Genomic DNA, 22697 nt, shown 5'->3' on the forward strand with positions numbered 1-22697 from the left:
GAGGCAATATACTTGGCCACACACTTTGTTATTCACATTTGCGAGAGAGGTATTCAACCATATTGTGTGTTTAGTTTTATACATGAGAAATGATATTGCTATTGAGTGCAAAAAATTGGATACGCTCTTAATAGGACGAGATAAGGTGTGGGGGGTGGATGTGATCGGCCTTCACTTCAAAGGTAACTGTGTGGGTTTTTTTTATCTATCTGGCTAGCTGGCACCTCCCAGGTGGCCCTTTAACACCTGTGTACTTGAGAAGATCACACCTGTTGCGTCCTCCACAACGAACACGTGCCAGCCTCACGACACCCTCACATCTACACACGACATCAACTGGTGAGTAGTTCCTTCACTCCAAGTCGAGCAAATTATGAAGCATGACAGTGTCATACGAGTTAACTCAGACAATATTAAAAAATGGCTCTGATAGATCGCCAGCGATAAACATCTGCCCTGATGGTGGAGTCTCACTGGCACCGTCACCCATTTGTATTATACCCAGTTTTTAGTTGTTTCTTTCTTAATAAGTCACTTATAGTCCTATCTTATGTCCGTATTGCATTGATTTAATATCTTATTCGAAATTTGAAGTAGAAAAATTAACATCGTCAGATACAGTACACTGTCCTACAGTAAGCGAAGTTATGATCCTGTAGGGTTACGTGATATTATGTGTCTAGCACTCAGGATGGGATGGATGGAAACTCTAGGTGGTGGTTTTCTTATATAAAATATATTATATGAAAGACAGTCTGGTGCTGGAGATGCCGTGTGGTGAGGAGCTTGCTTGGAAGATACGTTCGGTGAGTAGCGTGCTGAAGGAGGTAGATGTGCAGGAACTTCGTTAGAGGAGATGTTGCATGTTGCTGGCCTCCAGATTGAATGAGAGCTGGGCAGCGAGGAGCTTGCTTGGAGGAGGTGTTGCGTGTTCAGGAACTTAGAGAAAAATGAATCTCAATGGAGAGACAGAGCTTATATACACAACAGCCGGAAGTAAACCCGTGGGAACTCTCCGGTTTCTTGACTCCGTTGCTAGGGAAGACGTAGCAGGTGGCGATCCCCTGTGTTGCTGGGATACTGAGCTGTTGTGTTGCTAGGATACTGTAGCAGGTGCCCCCCTGAACAGCTCTCTTGGTTGCTAGGATACTGTCGCATTGGCGTTGCAAAAGACTTGTTGTCGGCAGGGTTGTTTCTCACATGTGAGACAAAATGGGCAGGGGTGTGGATCAGTCGGCCGCTGAGGGAGACGAGTCTGTCTGGAGGCACGAGATCTGTGGGAGAAGCAGAGGGAGGAGGGTTGTGGATAGGAGAAGGTTGTACTGGCGAGGAATGTGGTGCTTCTATCGCTGCAGGTGCAGGGGTGCCCGGTGGGGTATCTGGGTCATTAGGGCCGGCTGCGGGGTCATCAGGAGCAGTAGGTACCTGAGGATGAAAACAGGGTATGCAGGAATGTTGTGGGCGAGGTGGTGCTCTAAGTGGCCATGGTGGGCAGACTGGCGGAGGAGGTACGGGATGAATGTGTTCAGGGCGGTGGGAAGGCTGGCGTGGGGCAGTAGCCTTGAATGCAAAAACCACCTGATGTAGAGTTTGTAGTAGGTCGTGACGGGCAGCAGGAGTGAAGTGGTCAAGGTCAGAAGTAAGGCGTGTGATGTGCTGCTTGATAGTGGCGGAGGTTATGGCGCCTACCAGTCTCCGTCGATGTTGCTTCGCCGTGTAGTTGCAGGGAGCCTCACAGCGTCTAGCTTTAGCGCCAAAACATTGATGGGACCAACAGAAGGTAGGTACACTGTGCTGGGGGCTGGCGGCGGTGTCTGGGGCAGGACGGGGGTGTTGGGGTTGGTAGGACACAGTGCGTGGGGCAGGAACAGGAGAAGGGGCAGGCATGGAGGAGCAGAGCTGTTCAATGGTGTCCATCCTGCGGTTCAAGGTTTGCAACAGGTCCCTGATGTCTTGCTTGTCTGGTGGAATGCTACTTCTCTGAGGAGCGTTGATCAGGTTGACGAAACCGGGGCTAAGTGGAGGTGTGACCACTGAGTGGTTTGCTGCAGCATGGCACACAGCAGTGTATTCATTGAATATTCTATCTGCCGCGGTTGCGTAAAGTTCAGGTGTCGACGAGTAATCTACTGCGGACAGGGTGATACGTACTTGTGTGGGGAGCTTTTGTGCGTGAAGGTGGCGCAGGATAGGTTCGGGAAGTCTGTCTGCGTGCCGGGAGTTCAGCCTACACATCTCCTCCCAGAGAAGTCCCGGAGTTGAGTTTCCAATGGAGATGGAAGATAGGTTCTGCAGGAGACTGGAGCGGGTCCGTCGGTAAAGCGTTTTTAAGGCGTCCCGCAGGGTGGCGAATTTGTTGTCTTTTGGAGGGTTGGAAATAGTCCGTGATACATGCGTGGCGACTTCCGTGGGCAAGGAGGAGAGCAGGGCACCGTACTTTTGTTCGTCAGTAGCTTGTGAGCTGATGAGGATTGCTTCCACATGATCTAACCAGTCCTCGACTTTATGGTTGAAAGTCGGTAGAGAGATCCGTTCCTCCTCCATCCTGTGTGTGTGCGTTTTTCCGGGGGTCACCATTTGTAGGGGTATCGAGATATTAATGTTGTCTAGCACTCAGGATGGAAGGAAACTCTAATGTGGTTTTCTTGTATAATATATAAGTTATATGATAGACAGTCTGGTGCTGGAGGTGCCGTGTGGTGGGGCTGCTCAGTAGAAGACGTTCGGTGAGTAGCGTGTTGAAGGAGGTAGATGTGCAGGAGCTTCGTTAGAGAAGATGTTGCCTGTTGCTGGCCTCCTGGTTGAATAAATGTTAACAGCTAGGAGCTTGTTGGAGGAGGTGTTGCTTGTTCAGGAAAATGGGCAGAATGAGAGTTGGTTGGTGAGGAAGCTCAGAGGACAGCTGGTGGGTCGCCATGCTCGCTGGCGGGAGCGAGGACCGCCAGGCAGGCGAGGAGATGCGAGGGCTGCCAGGCAGCGGCTGAGGAGGAGGTGTTGCTTGTTCAAGAAGAATGGTCAGAATGAATCTCAATGGAGAGACAGAGCTTATATACCCAGCAGCCGCTATGAGTCATGTTGGGAAAACCCGAGAAGTCGCCGGTCTTTTGGCTTGGTTGCTAGGATACGGCGACATTGGAATGCGGATGCGCTTGGTTGCTAGGGAAGACGGTAACAGGTGGTGGCGTGGCTACGCAGTTGTAAGCAGTTGTAGGGGAGACGTCCACTACAATGTGTAAACACTACCTCCCACACTGATAACCAGATCGGCACTGTGTGATCCACAGTGCTCGCCCCCGCTTGCCTCCAGGACATGCGCGCATGCGTGGGACAATGCAAACGCCCGTTATTGGAACTGAAACTGTCGAGTAAGACAGTTCCACATACAGGAATTTTTGTTGTTTTCTCGGAATTAGAGGATGGCCATTGACATTACGTTTAAGAATTATTGATAATAGTTTTAAATATCTTGTACAAGTATAAATAAATAAACATATATGATATATTATATTATATAATACATATATATCGGGTGAAATAGGGGGTGCTGCAGTTCCACAGTGCCTACTGACGAGCCGCCACTGCTCCTCTCTCTCTCTCTCTCTCTCTCTCTCTCTCTCTCTCTCTCTCTCTCCATGGAAGAAAGAACAGAATATGACGGATTAAAGAAAGAAAAATAAATAGAATAATAATTAGGAGTAAGAAAAAAGGAATCAAAGGACAAAGTAAGGAAATTATTAGAAAATAAAGGAACATATAAACCTGATATTTCTTACACACGGTACTCCAGCACACACGGTACTCCAACACACACGGTACTCCAACACACACGGTACTCCAGCACACACGGTACTCCAGCACACACGGTACTCCAGCACACACGGTACTCCAGCACACACTACTCCACGTACTCCAGCACACACGGTACTCCAGCACACACGGTACTCCAGCACACACACTCCAACACACTACTCCACACACGGCACACGGTACTCCAGCACACACTCCAGCACACACGGTACTCCAGCACACTCCAGCACACACGGTACTCCAACATACACGGTACTCCAGCACACACGGTACTCCAACACACACGGTACTCCAGCACACACGGTACTCCAACACACATGGTACTCCAACACACACACCAACACACACGGTACAACACACACGGTACTCCACACGGTACTCCAACACACACGGTACTCCAGCACACACGGTACTCCAGCACACACGGTACTCCAAAACACACGGTACTCCAATACAACACACACGGGGTGGGTACTCCAACACACGGTACTCCAACACACACCACACACACGGTACTGGTACTCCAACACACGCTACTCCAGCACACAGCACACAGCACACACGGTACTCCAGTACTCCAGCACACACGGTACTCCAATACACACTGTACTCCAGCACACACGGTACTCCAATACACACTGTACTCCAGCACACACGGTACTCCAATACACACTGTACTCCAGCACACACGGTACTCCAGCACACACGGTACTCCAACATACACGGTACTCCAATACACACGGTACTCCAGCACACACGGTACTCCAATACACACTGTACTCCAGCAGACACGGTACAGGCACTACTGACAGAGCCCTAGGAGTAGTTTCCACCACAATAGAAATTTCCTCTATGTAATCTACAAGCTTAGTCCCAAGTTTATATTCCTTCTTTCTGGCTGCCTTGCATGTTGTTTCTTGTAGCACCATGGTAAACTGTTGGAACTCAATGATCTTGTAGAAATTTTCCCAAGTGTGAGATTGTGAGATGGAGTACCATCGTACGATATGTTTTCCCATGTGTGGAAGAGGGAGTTTGTCTGTGGCAGCGCAAGGTTGCCAGTCACTGTCTGACGCTGCAAGAGTGAAGTATGCAAAGAATCTGGTTTATTATTCAAACCTCTCACATGGCACAGTGGGTAGGATGCCGGGGCCCGACACGCCATAACAGCCTTGACGAGGACGCTAACATGGCCCCTACACGTCCACGATTCTTGACGCCCTCAAGGGGACGCCAGGGCAGCTCTACACCAGCGGGGAACACCAGGCGCGCCCAGCAGCAGACCATGAGAGCATTGATGGCTCAGATGACGTCTCTAGCTACTGGCGGCCACGGTCATACTCCTATGCCGGAAATGAAGCCCTCAGCAGCGGTCGCTCCAGAGAAGTGTGAGGCAGAAATGCCAGCAGCAGCGTTTAGGACATGGAGGTGGTCCATGGAGTCGTGGGTGATGTTGAACGGATGGTCACAACTGGTGGCCACACTCCACATTCGCCTGAACTGCGTCCCTGCACTCCAAAGGGTGATTGACTCGAGATATCCCAGAGGTCAGTGGGAGCATCTCTCGCCCAAGGAAGCCCTGGACGCCATCAGTGGAGTGGTTCTTCAATCGTCAAACCAAGCTGTGAAATGGAACGATTTTTTCAACAGCAAACAAGGTGAAGAGGAGCCCATGAAAAGGTACTTTCAACGATGCTTCGCAGAGGCAGTGGAGTGAGAATTTTAATGTCCCACTTGTGATAACGACCTCTCTGAGTACATGCTATTACGTAAAGTTATGGTGGGCCTGAGTAACCCAGTGTTGAAAATGGAAATTTTCCAGGGGTACTCCAGTTATAATAGTGTTGAAGTGCTAAGAAACAAGTGTATGTTACTTGAGGCAGCAGTGAGAGATGCTGGTGTATTGTGTCGTACGTCTGGCCAGGCAGCGGTGGGAACAGCCACGGAGGCAGCGGCGGTTGGTGATGATGTCATGGGTGAGTTTGAGGTAGCTGCCGCCCGACCTGGACACCCTAGTCGCGCGCACTGTGGGAACTGCTGCATGACACATGCCTCGGGCAAAAGCAACTGCCTTGCTAGTGGGGCCACATGTCGCAATTGCTCTAAGGTTGGAGGCATGGCTGCTCACGCACTTTTCATCCACTGCATTCATCACCAGCAGGTCCCCACTGCCAGTCATGACTGGTCCCCCTCACCGTATCCACCTGACGCCCGGCACGACCCCCTACACCTGTCACACACCTGCTCCCGTTCCGAAACACTGGGAAGCGGAGGTGAAGGCCCAGTTGGAGGAGGATGTCAGGAGAGGCGTCATCCAGCCAGTGCCTGCTGATGAGGCTATGGAGTGGTGCGCCAGGATGGTCGTGGTGGCCAAGAAAAACGGTCAGCTCGGCACACTGTAGACTTCCAACGCCTCAATACAAGCTGTCTGAGGGAGACGTCCCTCACATCTGCACCATTCGACAAGGTGTCCGGGGTGCCAGTGCACTCGTTCAAAACCGTCGCCGACGCCTTCTGGGGATTTCATCAGGTGGAGTTGGAGGAGGAGAGTAGATGCCTGACGACATTCATCACGCCATGGGGCCGTTTTCGATACTGCAGGACGCCCATGGGACATTGTTCAGCGTCAGATGCCTACACCAAGAGGTTTGACAACGCTATTCAGGATGTGCCCCGCAAGTACAAGTGTGTGGATGACACTCTCCTCTATGACTCCTACGATTTTCTGGAGACCTGCGCTCGCACAGGTATCACACTGAAACCAGAAAAGTTGTTGTTCTGCAGGAGAGAAGCCCAGTTTGTGGGTTTCCTCCTGGGGTGGGACCTCTACCAGCCCACTGCCCAACGTCTGTCAGCCATCTAGGACTTCCCCATGCCTGATCAGCCATCAATCACTGACATCAGGTCCTGGCATGGCCTGGTTAACCAGTTGGCTCCCTTCCTTGCCACTGCACCTGTGATGGAGCCATTCCGTGAGCTCCTCAAGAAGCCAGTGGGCAAGCGGGTGTATTGGGACGACTAGCTGCGGCTCAAGTTTCGCCAGGCCCGGGACACCATCTGTCAGTTGGCCAGGGACGGCTTGGTGTACTACGACAAATCCAGGCCTACGGCAGCTGTCACGGATTGGAGCAGGGAGGGCATCGGCTTTGTCGTCCTGCAACAATACTGTGCCTCTCCAGAGACGCCCTTCTGCTGCAGGGGAGGGTGGCGGTTGGCTCTGTGCGATAGCCGACATCTGAGTACGGCCGAGGCCGGCTACGCTGCAGTAGAAGGGGAGGCCCTGGCTGTGGTATGGTGCCTGTGCAAGGCCAGGCTGTTCCTCCTTGGCTGCCCGAACCTCATTCTGGTGATGGACCACCACCCCTTAGTTGGCTTGCTAGGGGACAGAGCCCTCACGGTTGTGGCGAATCCGCGCCTGTTCAGGCTCAAGGAGAAGACCCTGCAGTTCCGGTTCATGGTCAAGTACTTTCCAGGGAAGCGGAACTGTGCAGCTGACGCCCTATCCCGCTTCCCTTCCCTCAGGGCGGCGCCCGACATTGAGGACATGGACCAAGAGGAGGACCTGTGCGCTGCAGTGTGTGCGGTCACAATCGCAGCACTGGATCAGAATGGGTGCATCACTTAGGACAAAGACACCGTGTGTAAAGCGGCTGCGGACGACCCAGTACACCAGATTCTAGTGTCGAGGGTGCAGTGATCAACCTGGGGCTGACCTTTCTTGCGGCGATTAACCTGGGGCTGACCTTTCTTGCGGCGATCAACCTTGGGCTGACCTTTCTTGCGGTGATCAACCTGGGGCTGACCTTTCTTTGTGCACTGGAGAGGCGGTTGATTGCTTAAGCAAGGGCTGCTATCTTGTCTACTTGTCTGGAACCACAGCCTTCCTTGTACTCCTGTGTTGTTGTGCTGGCTGTTGGTTAGCTGGCTGGGACACTAAGACAACACTCGGGTAGGCTCGGTTGTGTTGGCTCCACTCGGGTTATCATGAGCTGGAGTTGGGGGTTTAACTGCTATGTCAGCACCTCTTTATATATTTTTTTATACAACTGGATTTCTGTGTACACGTTTTGCAAGTGTTATAACCACTGTCCACTTATTTTCCTTGAAAATGCTTTGTTTGATGACGATTCACTTAGTGTTACTTGTGTTACTTGGATCATCAATAACACTGGTCTACAAAAAAATATTTTTTTTCTGGCATGAAACCTTTTAACTGTTTTTTACTAACTTTAAGGTGCTGAATCCAAATCTGATCTCAGATTTGCTCCATCATGTAACGTGCCAGAATTTACTGAGCTACCAGAGATTGAGGATATAGACCGGAATTCACCTGTTTCTACTGATGAAGATGAAGAGACTGATCTTTTCAAGCCATCTGGTGAAGATTGTGAAAAGCCAACGTTGTTTACTCAGTCAGAATTGAATGATCTGGTCAGAGATCTAAATTTGCCAAAACAGTCTGCTGAATTGTTAGCTTCCAGGCTTCAAGAGAAACGACTCTTAAAACCTGGCACGAGTGTCTCCTTTTATCGCAACAGAGAAGAGCAACTGCGGAAGTACTTTCATTCATATGACCAGCTTGTTTTTTGTAATGATGTAGAAGGACTTCTTCTCTCCATGGGACTACCAGCATATGATAGTAAGGATTGGAGACTTTTTATTGACAGTTCTAAAAGGAGCTTGAAATGTGTTCTTCTTCATAACGGAAACAAGTATGGTTCAATTCCAATCGGACATTCTGTACAAATTAAAGAAGAGTATGAAAACATTAAGACTGTTCTAGAGAGGTTGCAATACCATGCTCATGAATGGTTAATTTGTTTGGACTTGAAAATGGTAAACTTTCTATTGGGCCAGCAAGGAGGGTACACAAAATACCCCTGTTTTCTGTGCTACTGGGACAGCAGGGCTAAAGCAGACCATTGGGTGAAAAAGAATTGGCCACCAAGACATAGTTTGACGCCTGGTGACAAGAATATCATTAACGATCCTCTGGTTGACAGGAAAAACATTGTCCTTCCTCCTCTGCACATAAAACTTGGTATCATGAAGCAATTCGTCAAGGCTCTTGATCATAGTGGAGAGTGTTTCAGATATATATGCTAAACCTTTCCAAGTCTTAGCGACGAGAAGAAAAAGGCAGGGATTTTTGATGGACCTCAAATAAGAACACTACTCAGAGATCCACACTTCCTTGCAACAATGACTGAGGCACAGGCAAGAACTTGGAATGTTTTCTCTAATGTGGTGCAGAACTTCTTAGGGAACAAGAAAGCGGACAACTATCAAGAAATTGTGGAAGAGCTGCTCTTGAGTTTACAAGCACTTGGATGCAGAATGAGTATCAAGGTTCACTACTTACACAGTCACTTGGACGAGTTTCCAGAAAATCTGGGAAAAGTGAGCGAGGAGCAAGGGGAGCGCTTTCATCAAGACATTAAAGTAATGGAAGAACGTTACCAAGGTCGATGGGACTCGAACATGATGGCGGACTACTGCTGGAGTTTGATGAGAGACATTCCAGAAGCTGTACATAAGAGATCGGCCAAAAAGAGGAAGTTTATGTAACTAACTTGATCTTAATACTTGCACTATTTCTACCGTACATTAATTGTTTTTTTTTTTCACCCTTCAATGTTACATTTAAATATTATATGTGCATTAACTTTCCAATTTGATATTAACAATTTTTGGTTATAGAAAAATACAAATTATAATGCTGAAAAAATTTATGTATACATGTTTAAACCGTCAATTTTGATCCAAAAGTTTACGTTTCCCAATTATAATGCTGAAAAAATTTATGTATACATGTTTAAACCGTCAATTTTGATCCAAAAGTTTACGTTTCTCAAAAACCTGATGTGATAGACAAAAACCAAAGTCATATTTGGATTCTGCACCCCAAATTTACTTAAAATCCGTTTAAAAACCTTGTGCCAGAAAAATTGTGTTGACCGGTGTAATAATTGTTTTTGAGTACTGCACTAGTTTTTAGTATTCATCTCACCTTTTGCCAGCAATTTTGATAGCTGTTTTGGTATCACACTAATTGTTTTAATTAAGTTGTAGAACTCTTAAGTGGCAAGGCTTGATGTAAACTCTTCTTGGCATTTTCTGGTTTTTTTGCTGAAAGCAGTTATATACACATATAATCTGAGATAATATATTGTTAATTCTCTCCAGGGAAGTGTTGTGAATATCACTTTGAGACAACACTTCTTTTAAGTGTGAACTTCCTTGTCTAGTGGTATGAAGTAAGCTGCCCCTCTCTTGGGCGTGAGCGAGTGGTAACGAAAGAGCGATGTTTACTGAATCAGCAGACCCTGGCTCGACCCCTGTGATAGATGCAACCTCAGAGATCTAGTCATAAACAATATGGTGTATCACTTGGTGAATAATTTGATGAATAACTTGGTGTTATTCATTAGACTGTATTTTTATAAAGCAAAGGTACTGTATTCCACGGTATTCCAACACACGCAAAACTCCAACACACAGTACTACAACAAACATTACTCCAACACATAGTATTCCAACACACACACATAGTACTCCAACACACAGTACTTCAACACACACATTACTCCAACACACACATTACTCCAACACACACCGTTGTAAGGGCGCGTGTGTTTTCCAACACCTACACCACCCTTATCTTACTTACTTCTCTTATCTTTTCTGACTCTTACTCAGTTCTTACATATTCTTTTGGTAGCATGGTCGAGGGTCTAGGCACATGGGTATTGTAATTCTGGTATCCAGTTACTTGGACGGAAATAAAGGTAAAATACTGTGGGAGAAATGAATACACCTATAATACTCTAAGAACAAATTTATTAATATGAAATCAAAGGGAAAAAGATGTATTATTAATATAGAACTACCAGGCTCAACTCCTGTGCTTATTGCAGACTCAGTACTTTCTTCTTTACTTATTTCCTTATTTACTTATTTTCTTATTTACTCATTTTCTTATTTCTTTACTCAACAGTAATTACTCAGATCTTACACTCTTGCTGCACACAACCTTACTGGTGTTACATTACATTACATAGCAGGACCAGTTCCTTGGCCCTACTCGCAATACATAGTACATGGCACTCCTTGTACATTACTTTACTTCTCACACCTACTGGAGGTACGTGGCATTACAGTACAGATACAAGACTAACCCAACATGTGATAATTATTTCCTGTTAATTATCACGGTAAAGGCCTGGGAATTAGGGATAGAAATCCCTTACCAGACTAATCAGGTTCTTAATTAAGGAAAGTCAAGGACCATGGTTTTCTGAGGAATAACAAACAACCGTTTGAGATTGACATCTCTTTACTATAAAAAATATAACACAAAACTCTGACACCACTCAACAAACATCAAATAACAACGGGAGTCAAACAATTAAGTCGTCAACAGTTAATGGAGTCAAACAATTAATGGAAGCAAACAATTAAAGGGAGCAAACAATTAATGGGAGTCAGCAATTAATAGAATCAAACAATTAATGGGAGTCAACAACTGATAGAATCAAACAATGAACAGATATTTCCTACGGCAATGGCCCTGGGGGAAGGCTCTGGAACACGGTGATCCACACTCAGGATAGGGAAGCGTCCATTCAACTCCACATTCGAGCGACGTCTTGAAATGGCAGAACACCGGGGCCCAGACGGAATGAGATGAACTGACGGTCGTGGTATGTGGTAGTGGTAGATGACCAGAGAATTGACAGTCGATAAGTGAAGGTCTGAGGACACACCCCACGAGTCCAGGACCTATGATGAGATCACAGCCAGAATTTGACGAACAGCCGGGTAGCTAGATAGTGACTGTATGGCGGCTGGGGTCAATCTGCTCTCGACACAGGTAGCAGCTGCCATTCTCACCTCTGTCCAACCGCCCAAGTGTTGTCCGCACCAGCAAATGAGAGTGTTAGCAGCGGTAACGAGCAGGAAGATCGTTTCCGCCCTTACACAGCTCCCCCAACAAAAATCTACTGTAAGGTAGATTAAAACTTAAGATTAGTACACAAAGCATAATCATCTTACAACAAATGCTTAAATACACATTGCACAATAAAGAAGGGTCACATAAAAGAATAGGCGGTAACTTGATGTCCAAAACGTAAGGCCGTATCAAGGAACTGCACGTGGGGTCCACTTCAATCCAGGTTTAAGTTTGGGCCTATTTCCAGTCGTAGAGGATTCTTCTATCTCGTCAGATTTTATCAGCAACTGGCAACCGAGATCATCTGAGTCTGGTGCCCGAATTTCACAGGAACTCCTGCAGGGTAGTGCCTCGACTAACTCCAGCTTGGGAACGTCGTCAAGGACACGGGCAATGTGGGTCCTGCAATTATATTGCCTTAACAAATTTGCTTGGTGTAATTTAGGCATCTTAGAGGAAGGGGGTGAGAATGGTCCAACAAAATCTATGGCTACCCGAGAAGATGGTTCTGCAATGACGGGTAAGGGTTCAAGTGGAACAGGACGGACTCTACCCTTGACGGACATACGTGGGCACTGATCACAACTCCTACAAAAAGCTCTAATATCCGCTCCCATACCTGGCCAGTAAAATTGATCAGCAACCTTCCTATAAGTTTTCCTACGAGAACAGTGACTTACTAAAGGGCTCTTGTGAGCTACAGAGAGAATGTTATTACGACAAACAGCAGGGACAACAAGTAAAAACCGACCTACTTTGGCTGGTTGCTTGGATGAAACACAAGACCTGTGTAACACCCCATAAATAGAAACAAACTTATAAACCGTCCCATCTCTCACTTGATCCTCCTCCCCGGAAGTCACCTTCTCCCTTACCCACTTCAGAGTGGCACACGAGTCTTGAAGCTTGGCGAACTCCTTGGGAGTCACAGTCAGTGGCAACAAATTCGGCAGAATCAGGGGATGCGGTCGTTTCATCTTCGCCGTCCGTGTCTCTACAGCTTGGACCTTGGCTGCAGGCGTGGCGACGTGTGAGGGTGGCGAGGCGACGTCGGCGAGTCGTCGTCGTCAGCAGGTGGCGTGGGGACTGGTGCTGGTGGCGAGGAGACTGGTGCTGGTGGCGAGGAGAGTTTTAACGGTTCTGGGTCACGAACACCGGGCACATTACCAATGAGGACACTAGCAAATTTAATGGGAGCTCTTACCACATTAGACCGACCAGTGAAACAGGGGCAACGCAGGTAACACCTAACAACAGGGAACTGGTCAACACGACCTAAATAATCGGCGACACTAACCTTCGGGCAGCTAGAGATGTCAGCGTCAGGCAGGGCTTCCTCAGAGACAATAATGCACGAGCAACCAGTGTTCCTGATGAAAGTAGATGCCCTAGACCCATTTACTGTTCCACTGACACAATAATGGGGGCAGCTCCTGTCTTCCAAACAGAATCCGACCTTGTTGCTGGGCTGATGAGTGTCAGCAGTCTTGAAGGTGAGGGGATTCCTGGGACAGCGAGAACGAATGTGCCCTTCTTCTCCGCAGCTGTGACACCGCACGGCTGGTGAACTACTCCTGGGGATGGTTCCTCGGAGGACGGAGGCTTCGCAATCTTTGCTACAGGAGGGGAAGACTTGGGGTAGGCGTTGCGAGCAGACGCCCAGTTGTCGGCAAGATGCACAGCTTCTCCAAGCGTCGCTGGCTGGTGTTCTTTAATGAAAACTCTCAAGTCTGGAGGTAGAGAAGACAAAAACTGATCTAATATCATGAAGTTAGAGAGAGACTCAAAGGTTTCTTCAACCTCTGATGCCTCCAGCCATTGTTTAAACAAACGACCCAGGTGAATCGAAAACTGCTGGTACGTTTCTCCCGCTCTAATCTTCGTTCTGCGGAAATCAACACGATAACCGTCAGAAGTCTTGTTAAATCCTCGCAAGAGAGCTTGCTTCAACAAGAAGTAATCTCGGGTGATGTCGGTATACTGCCAGATCTGGGGTCACTAAATCTAAGGGGATAATTTAACTCTAATCTTAATGTCTAAGGGTCGCTGCCACCAGACCCCCTCTGGACAGCATGTAGCTCGTTAGGTAGCGGGCAGAGTGGACTAGGCATTGGGTTAGGTTTTCCATTGATCAGATCGATAAGGGTAAAGAAGGGTGAAACCATAACATGTCTTCATTGATTTATTTCTTATAAAACACACTGGCAAAAAAAAAAACACATACAACCACACTGTGGACCATAATTCCAAGGCCTGTCCCAGGGTATAGCACTGGCGCCTCTAACAACTGTTGTTGTGGTCGGTTACACTCCGACCCGAGATGGGTTTGGGGGCCTCGGCCCACGAGGTAGAGTAGAGCCGATTAATCACGCCGAATCAGCGCCATCACTCCTATAGTGACCACTGCTGGGTATCCACCGGCTCCGAGCGACCGGTGGGTTTCAATTAAGCCCACCCTCGATCTGGAGACAAACAGGAATCAGCGTCAGGGAACCAGAAACATGACAACACCAACCAACTCTCTTGTCTAGACGACAGACGTATTTACGTTATATTACTTCTACACTGGGTGAATGACAATTCAACTGTTAAATCATGAACACTGGTGAACACTGATAATCACTACAATTGACTGAATTAACTGAATGGCTAGGAAACACAGAACATACCTGGAGACAAACGGGAATCAGCGTCAGGGAACGCTGCTTCCTCGCTATCTCGAGCTTATATACCCCTGAGTTGCCAGTGATCGCCACTCACACAATGACAATAATTACAAACAAACTAACTGTTACTCATTCAAAGATGACCCTCAGTTGACAAGGTCTGGCGAATTACTTGGGTTGATTACAGACTAATTCAGATTGAGCTTCCCAGGAGAAAGTGGAATAAACAACGCATTGATAACTGTCTTCACAAAGGCGGGCTTACTGGGAGGGATCACGAGGATAAACACGCTCCTGAGATACTGGGCGCGGTGGATTTGAATATAATGTAGCGTAATATGAATTAAAACGGGTTTTAGGGATGACAATGAGGTGCGCAGTACATCGGCAGATAGGGGCGATGTAAATTTCTACCGGCTTACCACTCAGTAGGCTACCCAACCTTACAGCATAGCTATCTGGGTCTACACCAAGCAGCTCAGCTACCCTTTCAAACCTAACAAGGTAGGAGGCGATGTCTTCTCCTTCACGGTACACAGGCAAGCTGGGTTTTACCACATTGTCTTGTGTATGGCCAGGATTCTGGTCTACTTGAAGCATTAATCCTAGCTAGTTCTAGGTCCTTTTCTGCCTGCAACTTAGCTAATTCAGACTCTCTCTCTGGCGTTCCTCCAACTCTCTCTCTCTGTGACGTTCCTCCATCTCTCTCCCTTCCTGAAGTGCTTCTCTTTTCTGACGTTCCTCTCTCTCGGCATTCTGTTGGGTGACCACATATGACCAATCTCATTACCTGTCAGACCCAGGGCCACCGCTTGACCTTTCAACACCTCAAACTAGACATAATGATCCGAAAGGCCAAGAACAAAGAAAAACAAACATCTTACCCCGCAAATAACCAAGGTAACTCACCTAGTGGCTCAATCAGACCAATAAATGATTTGATCCGACTGGAAACCTTGTTCGCACCCAGCCCAGCTGAATCACTCTCAGGGTAACGAAACCGCACCAGGTGAAACAACAACAAAAATGCTATGACAGCATCCACAGTGCACCCCAACCAACACTAATTAACTCCCCCAAGTACAAGGAGAGCAACAAAATTAGCACACAGAAGGAAGGGATAACCACTGAACAACACTTGCTTCGGGCCAGAACGAGCAAAGGCGGCCTCCGGCGACTTACAACAACACCGGAATGAATGTTAAACCTCAGAAACCAAAGTCAGAGACAATCCTGGCAAGGTCGCCACTTGTAAAGGTCTGGGAATTAGGGATAGAAATCCTACCAGACTAATCAGGTTCTTAATTAAGGAAAAGTCAAGGACCATGGTTTTCTGAGGAATAACAAACAACCGTTTGAGATTGACATCTCTTTACTATAAAAATATAACACAAAACTCTGACACCACTCAACAAACATCAAATAACAACAGGAGCCAAACAATTAAGTTAGTCAACAGTTAATGGAATCAAACAATTAATGGAAGCAAACAATTAAAGGGAGCAAACAATTAATGGGAGTCAGCAATTAATAGAATCAAACAATTAATGGGAGTCAACAACTGATAGAATCAAACAATGAACAGATATTTCCTATGGCGTGGCAGGAGGAAGGTTCTGGAACACGGTGATCCACACTCAGGGTAGAAGCATCCATTCAACTCCGCTCCAGCGACGTCTTGAAATGGCAGGAGAACACCGGGGCCCAGACGGAATGAGATGAACTGACGGTCGTGGTATGTGGTAGTGGTAGATGACCAGAGAATTGACAGTAGATAAGTGAAGGTCTGGGGACACAGCCCACGAGTCCAGGACCTATGATGAGATCACAGCCAGAATTTGACGAACAGCGGGGTAGCTAGATAGTGACTGTATGGCGGCTGGGGTCAATCTGCTCTCAACACAGGTAGCAGCTGCCGTTCTCACCTCTGTCCAACCGCCCAAGTGTTGTCCGCACCAACAAACGAGAGTGTTAGCAGTGGTAACTAGCAGGAAGATTTCCGCCCTTACAATCCCTAACATACATCTTACAACACTCTCTGTGGACATATACTTCCGGGGTGCGTCCCAGGGTAGAACACTGAGATTCACGACCGTTGTTATGGTCGGTGGTAGCCAGACCATGGCGAGTCTGGGGTCTGGCACCACGAGGCAGTGGAGCAGATTAATCAGGCAGCATCCGTGCCATCGTTTCATATATTGATCCCTGCCAGTAGCTACTACATCGGGGCAGTTGTCGAGATGATCCAAGAGTCACAATTGGATCTGGAGAAAGCGTTGGAGGCGTCAGGGGCGACATGACAACACCAATCTCTGGTCTAGAAACGACAGACCTATTTACATTATATTACTTTACACTGGGTGAATGACAACTGCTGTTAACATGAACGCTGATGAACACTACAATTGGCTGAATCAAAAACTACACATAAACATACCTGGAGAAACGTTGGGCGTCGGGGCGCTCGCCCGAGTGATCTTGGGTATATATATCCCTGAGTTGCCAGTGATCGCTACTCACGTAATGACAATAATTACAAACAAACTAACTGTTACTCATTCAAAGATGACCTCCAGTTGACAAAGGTCTGGCGAATTACCCAAGTTGATTTACACATACTAATTCAAGATTGAGCTTCCCAGGAGAAAGTGGAATAAACAACTGATCGACAACTGTCTTCAGGCGGGAAACACAAGTGTAGCTTCTATGGGGGAAAAACCGTGCTTGTCTCAGGGTTGCTAACCACTCATGTTTTCTTGGTCGTGGAGTTTTGTTACGAGTTGGGGATTTAGAATATAGTTATACGTCTACCCAGATCCCAACAGGTAACAAAAAAAACAAAAACAAAGACAATCGGACTATAAAAGGGTAGACAAAGGATGCGAGTTTTCGTTGTGTATAATAAAGTACCATAAATCCCTTAACAAAATATTCAGCTTATAAATTACCCTTAACCAAACTTAACCTAAACATTAACAGTATATACATATTAATACAACATAAACAATTTTGAAGCAAGTGGACGTGGGGGAGGCAATACAAGATACAAGTACTTAAGTGAGGAGCTGAGATGGCTGACGAGTAAGGCTGAGTATTGTAGAAGACGGTAGGTAGTCACTGCACGTAGGTTTAGAGGATAGATGATCCTGTGGTCACTTCCCAGAGCCAAGTCCTCTCTCCTCGAATTGGAGCTGACAAAGAAAACTTTGAGGAGGTGACGCAACAACCAGGATATGGAGAAGAGAAACCCCGGAGTGGTAACTAAGATGAGTCATACTCGTGTCTCGTCCCTAGATGGCGTTGCTCGTGGTGCTGGGTAGGTAGATCAGGACAATAGATGGCGTGGTTCGTAGTGCTGGGTGGAGGGGTTCGTAACACACCCCCCCTCCAAAGACCTCCGTAGCGCGGGCGCGAAGGAGGTGATCACCTGGTGCGTCTGGAGAGTAGCTGCTGCATTTCCACTGGAGCTCGGGATAAGGAGTCTGCAATCAGGTTGTCCACCCCCTTTATGTGCCGGACTTGTAGATTATAGGGCTGGGTGAGGAGAGCCCAGCGGAGGATTCGCTGGTTGGAGGTCTTGTTGGTTTGGATGAACGTGAGTGGGTTATGGTCGGTGAAGACTAGGGTTGTTTGTGGGCAAGACTGGAGGTAACATTCAAACTTCTTTATTGCCAACACCAGAGCCAGGGCCTCCTTCTCTATGGTCGAGTAGTTGGTCTGATGTTTTTTCAACTTGGCGGAGTAGTATGCCACAGGGTGAAGGACATCAGTGGTTGGGTCGGGTTGTAGGAGCACAGCCCCACTCCGACACCACTAGCGTCGATTTGCAGATGGAAGGGCAAGGTGTAGTCAGGGGGATGGACTACAGGCTTGGAGGCAAGGAAGGCTTTGAGGCGGTGGAAAGACTGGTCGCACCTCTGGTTCCAGATGTAAGGGACCGCAGAACTGGTAAGGTCTGTGAGGGGTCCGGCCACGCTGGAGAAGTTACTGCAGAACCGACGGTAGTAGCCGCACATCCCCAGGAAGCGCATGAGTTCCTTCCTCGCCCTTGGAGTGGGGAAGGACAAGATGGCTCTAACGTTTGCGTCCTTGGGTCTCACCATACCATGCCCAACGATATGTCCCAGGTAAGTCACTGAGGCCCGGCCAAAAGCAGATTTAGCCAGGTTTATGGTGAATCCAGTCTCTTGCAGTCGTGCAAACAGTATCTCCAAACGCACCAGATGTTCGTCCCAGCTGTCCGACACCACCACCAGGTCATCCAGGTAGGCGAACGTCCCACCTAGGTCCTGAATAAGGTAGTTGATGGCCCTCTGGAATGTGGCCGGAGCATTAGAAAAGCCAAACGCCATAACCAAATATTGAAAAAGACCAAATGGAGTTATAAATGCCGAGATTATTTTTGCCCTATCCGTGAGTCCCACTTGGTAATATCCTTTCAATAGGTCCACGGTACTGATAAATTTGGCACAGCCTATGCTGTCTATTATATCTTCAATCAAAGGTAAAGGGTAGGAGTCTGAGACAGTGACCTGGTTCACTTTACGATAATCGGTACAGAAACGAAAAGTGCCATCGGGTTTTGGAATGAGAAGGCAAGGTGAAGCCCAGGGGGAGGTACTAGGCTCAGCTAAGTTATGTTTTAACAAAAAATCTACCTCCTTTTTCATAATCTCTTTTTTTGTGGATTTAGTCGATAGGCTGATTGCCTAATGGGTTGTACATCATCTGAGATTAGCTTAATATCATGTTTAAGTATATTGCAAAACCCTGGGAGGTCTGACGTGACTTTAGGAAATGTTGATAATAACTTAGTGAGATCTTTTGCTTGAGATGGATTCAGAACAGAAAAATACTCAACCAAGTTGTTGAGTATGTGACTGTTAGCAGGGTTTTCTTTAGGTAGAGGGAAGTCTAAATTCTCCAATAAGTCCATGTCATCTGTCTCCGGCTCCGGCCCTGACAAAACCGTATGCAATACAGGTAGGCTTATAGCCTCTGGGATGTCTTCCTCTGACTGCCTGGAATGGTAAAGTTTCATGAGATTAATGTGAACAAGTTGTGAATCTTTTCTGCGATCAGGAGTATGGACTATATAGTTGAGGGGAGATAGTTTATTAGCAACTATATAGGGACCAGTAAACTTGCTTTTAAGGGGAGAGCCTGGAATGGGTAGAAAGAGTAACACTTTGTCACCTGGAGAAAATGATCTTTCAACTAATTTAGGTTGGGACTTCACCATTTTTTCTTGGACTTTTTTAAGTTTGACTGAGCAATGGTTCGGACTTCAGTTAATTTGTCCCGTAAAGTGTCAATGTATTGGGAAACTGTTGCGGGCTTCTTAATAGATGGAGTGTCAAACCACTGCTCCTTTACTATTTTAAGGGGTCCCCTTATTTGTCTCCCATATAGTAACTCGAACGGGGAGAAACCTAATGACTCCTGGGGACATTCCCTGATGGCAAAGAGTAACAAGTCTATGCTTTCATCCCATTCCTTTTGGTGTTCTATACAGTATTTTTTGAGCATTGATTTGAAAGTTTGATGGAACCGTTCCAAGCAACCTTGGGATTGTGGGTGGTAAGCCGAAGATGTACAATGGTCCACACTGAGGTCTTTCATCACCTGTTTGAAAAGATTGCTCGTAAAATTGGTGCCCTGATCGGATTGGATCTCTTTAGGAATGCCCACTGAAGTGAAAAGGTGCAAAAGATGTTTGATTACGTTTTTTGAAGTGATGCTTTTAAGGGGAAAAGCCTCAGGATAACGTGTACTGGTATCCATAACTGTGAGCAGGAATTGATTTCCCTTCTTAGTCTTTGGTAATGGGCCCACACAATCCACAACAATCTTTTCAAATGGTGTAGAAAATACTGGGATGGAACACCAAAAGGAATGGGATGAAAGCATAGACTTGTTACTCTTTGCCATCAGGGAATGTCCCCAGGAGTCATTGGGTTTCTCCCCGTTCGAGTTACTATATGGGAGACAAATAAGGGGACCCCTTAAAATAGTAAAGGAGCAGTCAACGTGACCATGACAAAGCTCCCCCTTTTCCCGAGATTCTTATTAAGCGGTAACGTTCGCTAAACATGTACAGTAATTACACAGATTCTTTAAACAACTGTTACCTTTCGTCACGGTTTCACACTACATACACTTGTAACAACACATCAGGACTATTACAGGTATCTGGTACAAAAGCATACAAAATAAAAACAAAGGTTACATACATGGGATAAACGGTAGCTAAAAAAAATCTATTATCATTGACAACATGGCATAGGGAAACAAAATACAAGTAATTAAACACACACAGGAGAATAATGTAACAATAAAGAAAAAGCATAAAAATGGGTTACATACATAACAAAAAAATTTTGTTACACAATACACACTCTGAAGTTACAGTTTCTCATATCAAAGTTCAAAGAGGAGACTGACCAAATGCTTACTCAACACCACTGAGATTTAACTTAGACTTCTCAAGCTAGGATGTAGATGAACAGACCCCATCAAGTCGAAGGAATGATATGTTTGACTTTAAACTAAAAAGTCATGTCCTACTCATGAGAGGCAGCAACCTTCGAAGGATCCCAAACGAACGGAGATTTCCAAGAATACATGCACATCCTAACGGTCCTTATGGGAGCACAACCAAACCTAAAACTGTCTGTACTTATGGCATTTGCCATGTGGTGAAATCAGCGCCAATGTCGAGGCCTGACCCCACCTAAAGGTCATGAACATTACTCCTATACACACCCACAACAAGCCTAGCTAGGACTTTACCGGCAAAACTTGAGAACTCTCAACTGGTATCTTTACTCAACTAGTAACAGATAACTATCAGATGATTGCATAACTGCCAATCCATCTTCCAATCTCTGTGTCTACTGCACTTGACAATCCCCATCTGAAAAAATCAAAGAAAAAAAATCACAAACGTCTACATACTCACAAACATTCCCATTACAACACATTCCACAACTCACATGGCAAATAACGTACTCACTTACCAGTTGTACTTCTCAATTGCAACACAAGTATGCAAAACATCAATCTTCACCATGCACATCAACAACCAATGCATTCCAGTCAAAGTCTACAGCCCTTTAAAGAAATCTCGGCAACACTGATGCTCGTCTCTCACATAACTAGCAAGAGAGGCATTCCACACTCTTCTTTTCTACACTTCCTTGTCCATCAGGCCATGCACCTGATGAAGCAACTGGTGGTGAAACCCGGGTGTCATTCCTGAGAATGAACATGTCTCCACCCCCATACTTCTCAACTCTACAACTCAACTTACTGGACACAGGTTCTGAGCTGACTGCCCTGAACTGCTCTCTTGTGACGGCCATCATGCCTGGAGGTCACAACTCACTGTACTACACAACACGGGCATAGTGCACACTTAAAGGCAATTGTACTTGTTATTGTCAATCTCTGTATAGTGCAACACTGTATTAACTCTACCGGAATTACACTGTACTCTAGCAAATCAAACTTAAAAAAGAATCATAGACATTTTCATTACTGAGTGTCACGCTCACAAAAAATAAAGTGGTAATACTGTAATACTTTACGAGACTGTCCCCTCGGTAATCAACAAACATTCACTGTCTTTTCAATTGCAATGATTTCAACAGTGTTATCACTTCACAATGTACTTTGTTGTGTACTGCGCACCTCATTGTCATTCCTAAAAACCCGTTTTAATTCATATTACGCTACATAATATTCAAATCCACCGCGCTTGTAGAATCTCAGGAGAGACGTGTATTTCCCATCTGTTTTACCCTCAGGATCACTCCCAGTAAGACCCGCCTTCGAACACAGTTGTCACTACGTTTATTGCATTCTCTACTGGCAAACGCAACCTTGAATTAGTCTGTTTAAATCAACTTTAGAAATTCGCCAGACCTTTGTCAACTGAGGGTCATCTTTGAATGAGTAACAGTTAGTTTGTTTGTGATTATTGTCATTGCGTGAGTAGCGATCACTGGCAACTCAGGGGTATATAAACTCAAGATGGCCAGGGAGCGCGTCCCCTGATGCTGCCCCGTTTGTCTCCAGGTATGTTCTGTGTTCCCTAGCCATTCAGTTAATTCAGTCAATTGTAGTGAATATCAGTGTTCACCAGTGTTCATGATTTAACAGTTGAATTGTCATTCACCCAGTGTAGAAGTAATATAACGTAAATACGTCTGTCGTCTAGACAAGAGAGTTTGTTGGTGTTGTCATGTTTCTCAGTCCCCTGACGCTGC

General features: G+C 46.4%; 1 protein-coding gene across 1 annotated transcript in view; it reads left to right on the plus strand.

The window, feature by feature from the left end:
• The window catches only part of LOC121867077 (dynein axonemal assembly factor 11-like), a 157634-nt gene that overhangs the window by 65963 nt on the left and 68974 nt on the right, over positions 1-22697 (plus strand). The window contains exon 7 of the mRNA XM_042366833.1: positions 218-339. Coding sequence (XP_042222767.1) covers positions 218-339 — 122 coding nt within the window. The remainder of the gene's footprint in view (positions 1-217; positions 340-22697) is intronic.

Source organism: Homarus americanus, unplaced genomic scaffold, assembly GCF_018991925.1.
Source record: "Homarus americanus isolate GMGI-L3 unplaced genomic scaffold, GMGI_Hamer_2.0 scaffold6317, whole genome shotgun sequence".
Classification (NCBI taxonomy): Eukaryota; Metazoa; Arthropoda; class Malacostraca; order Decapoda; family Nephropidae; genus Homarus; species Homarus americanus.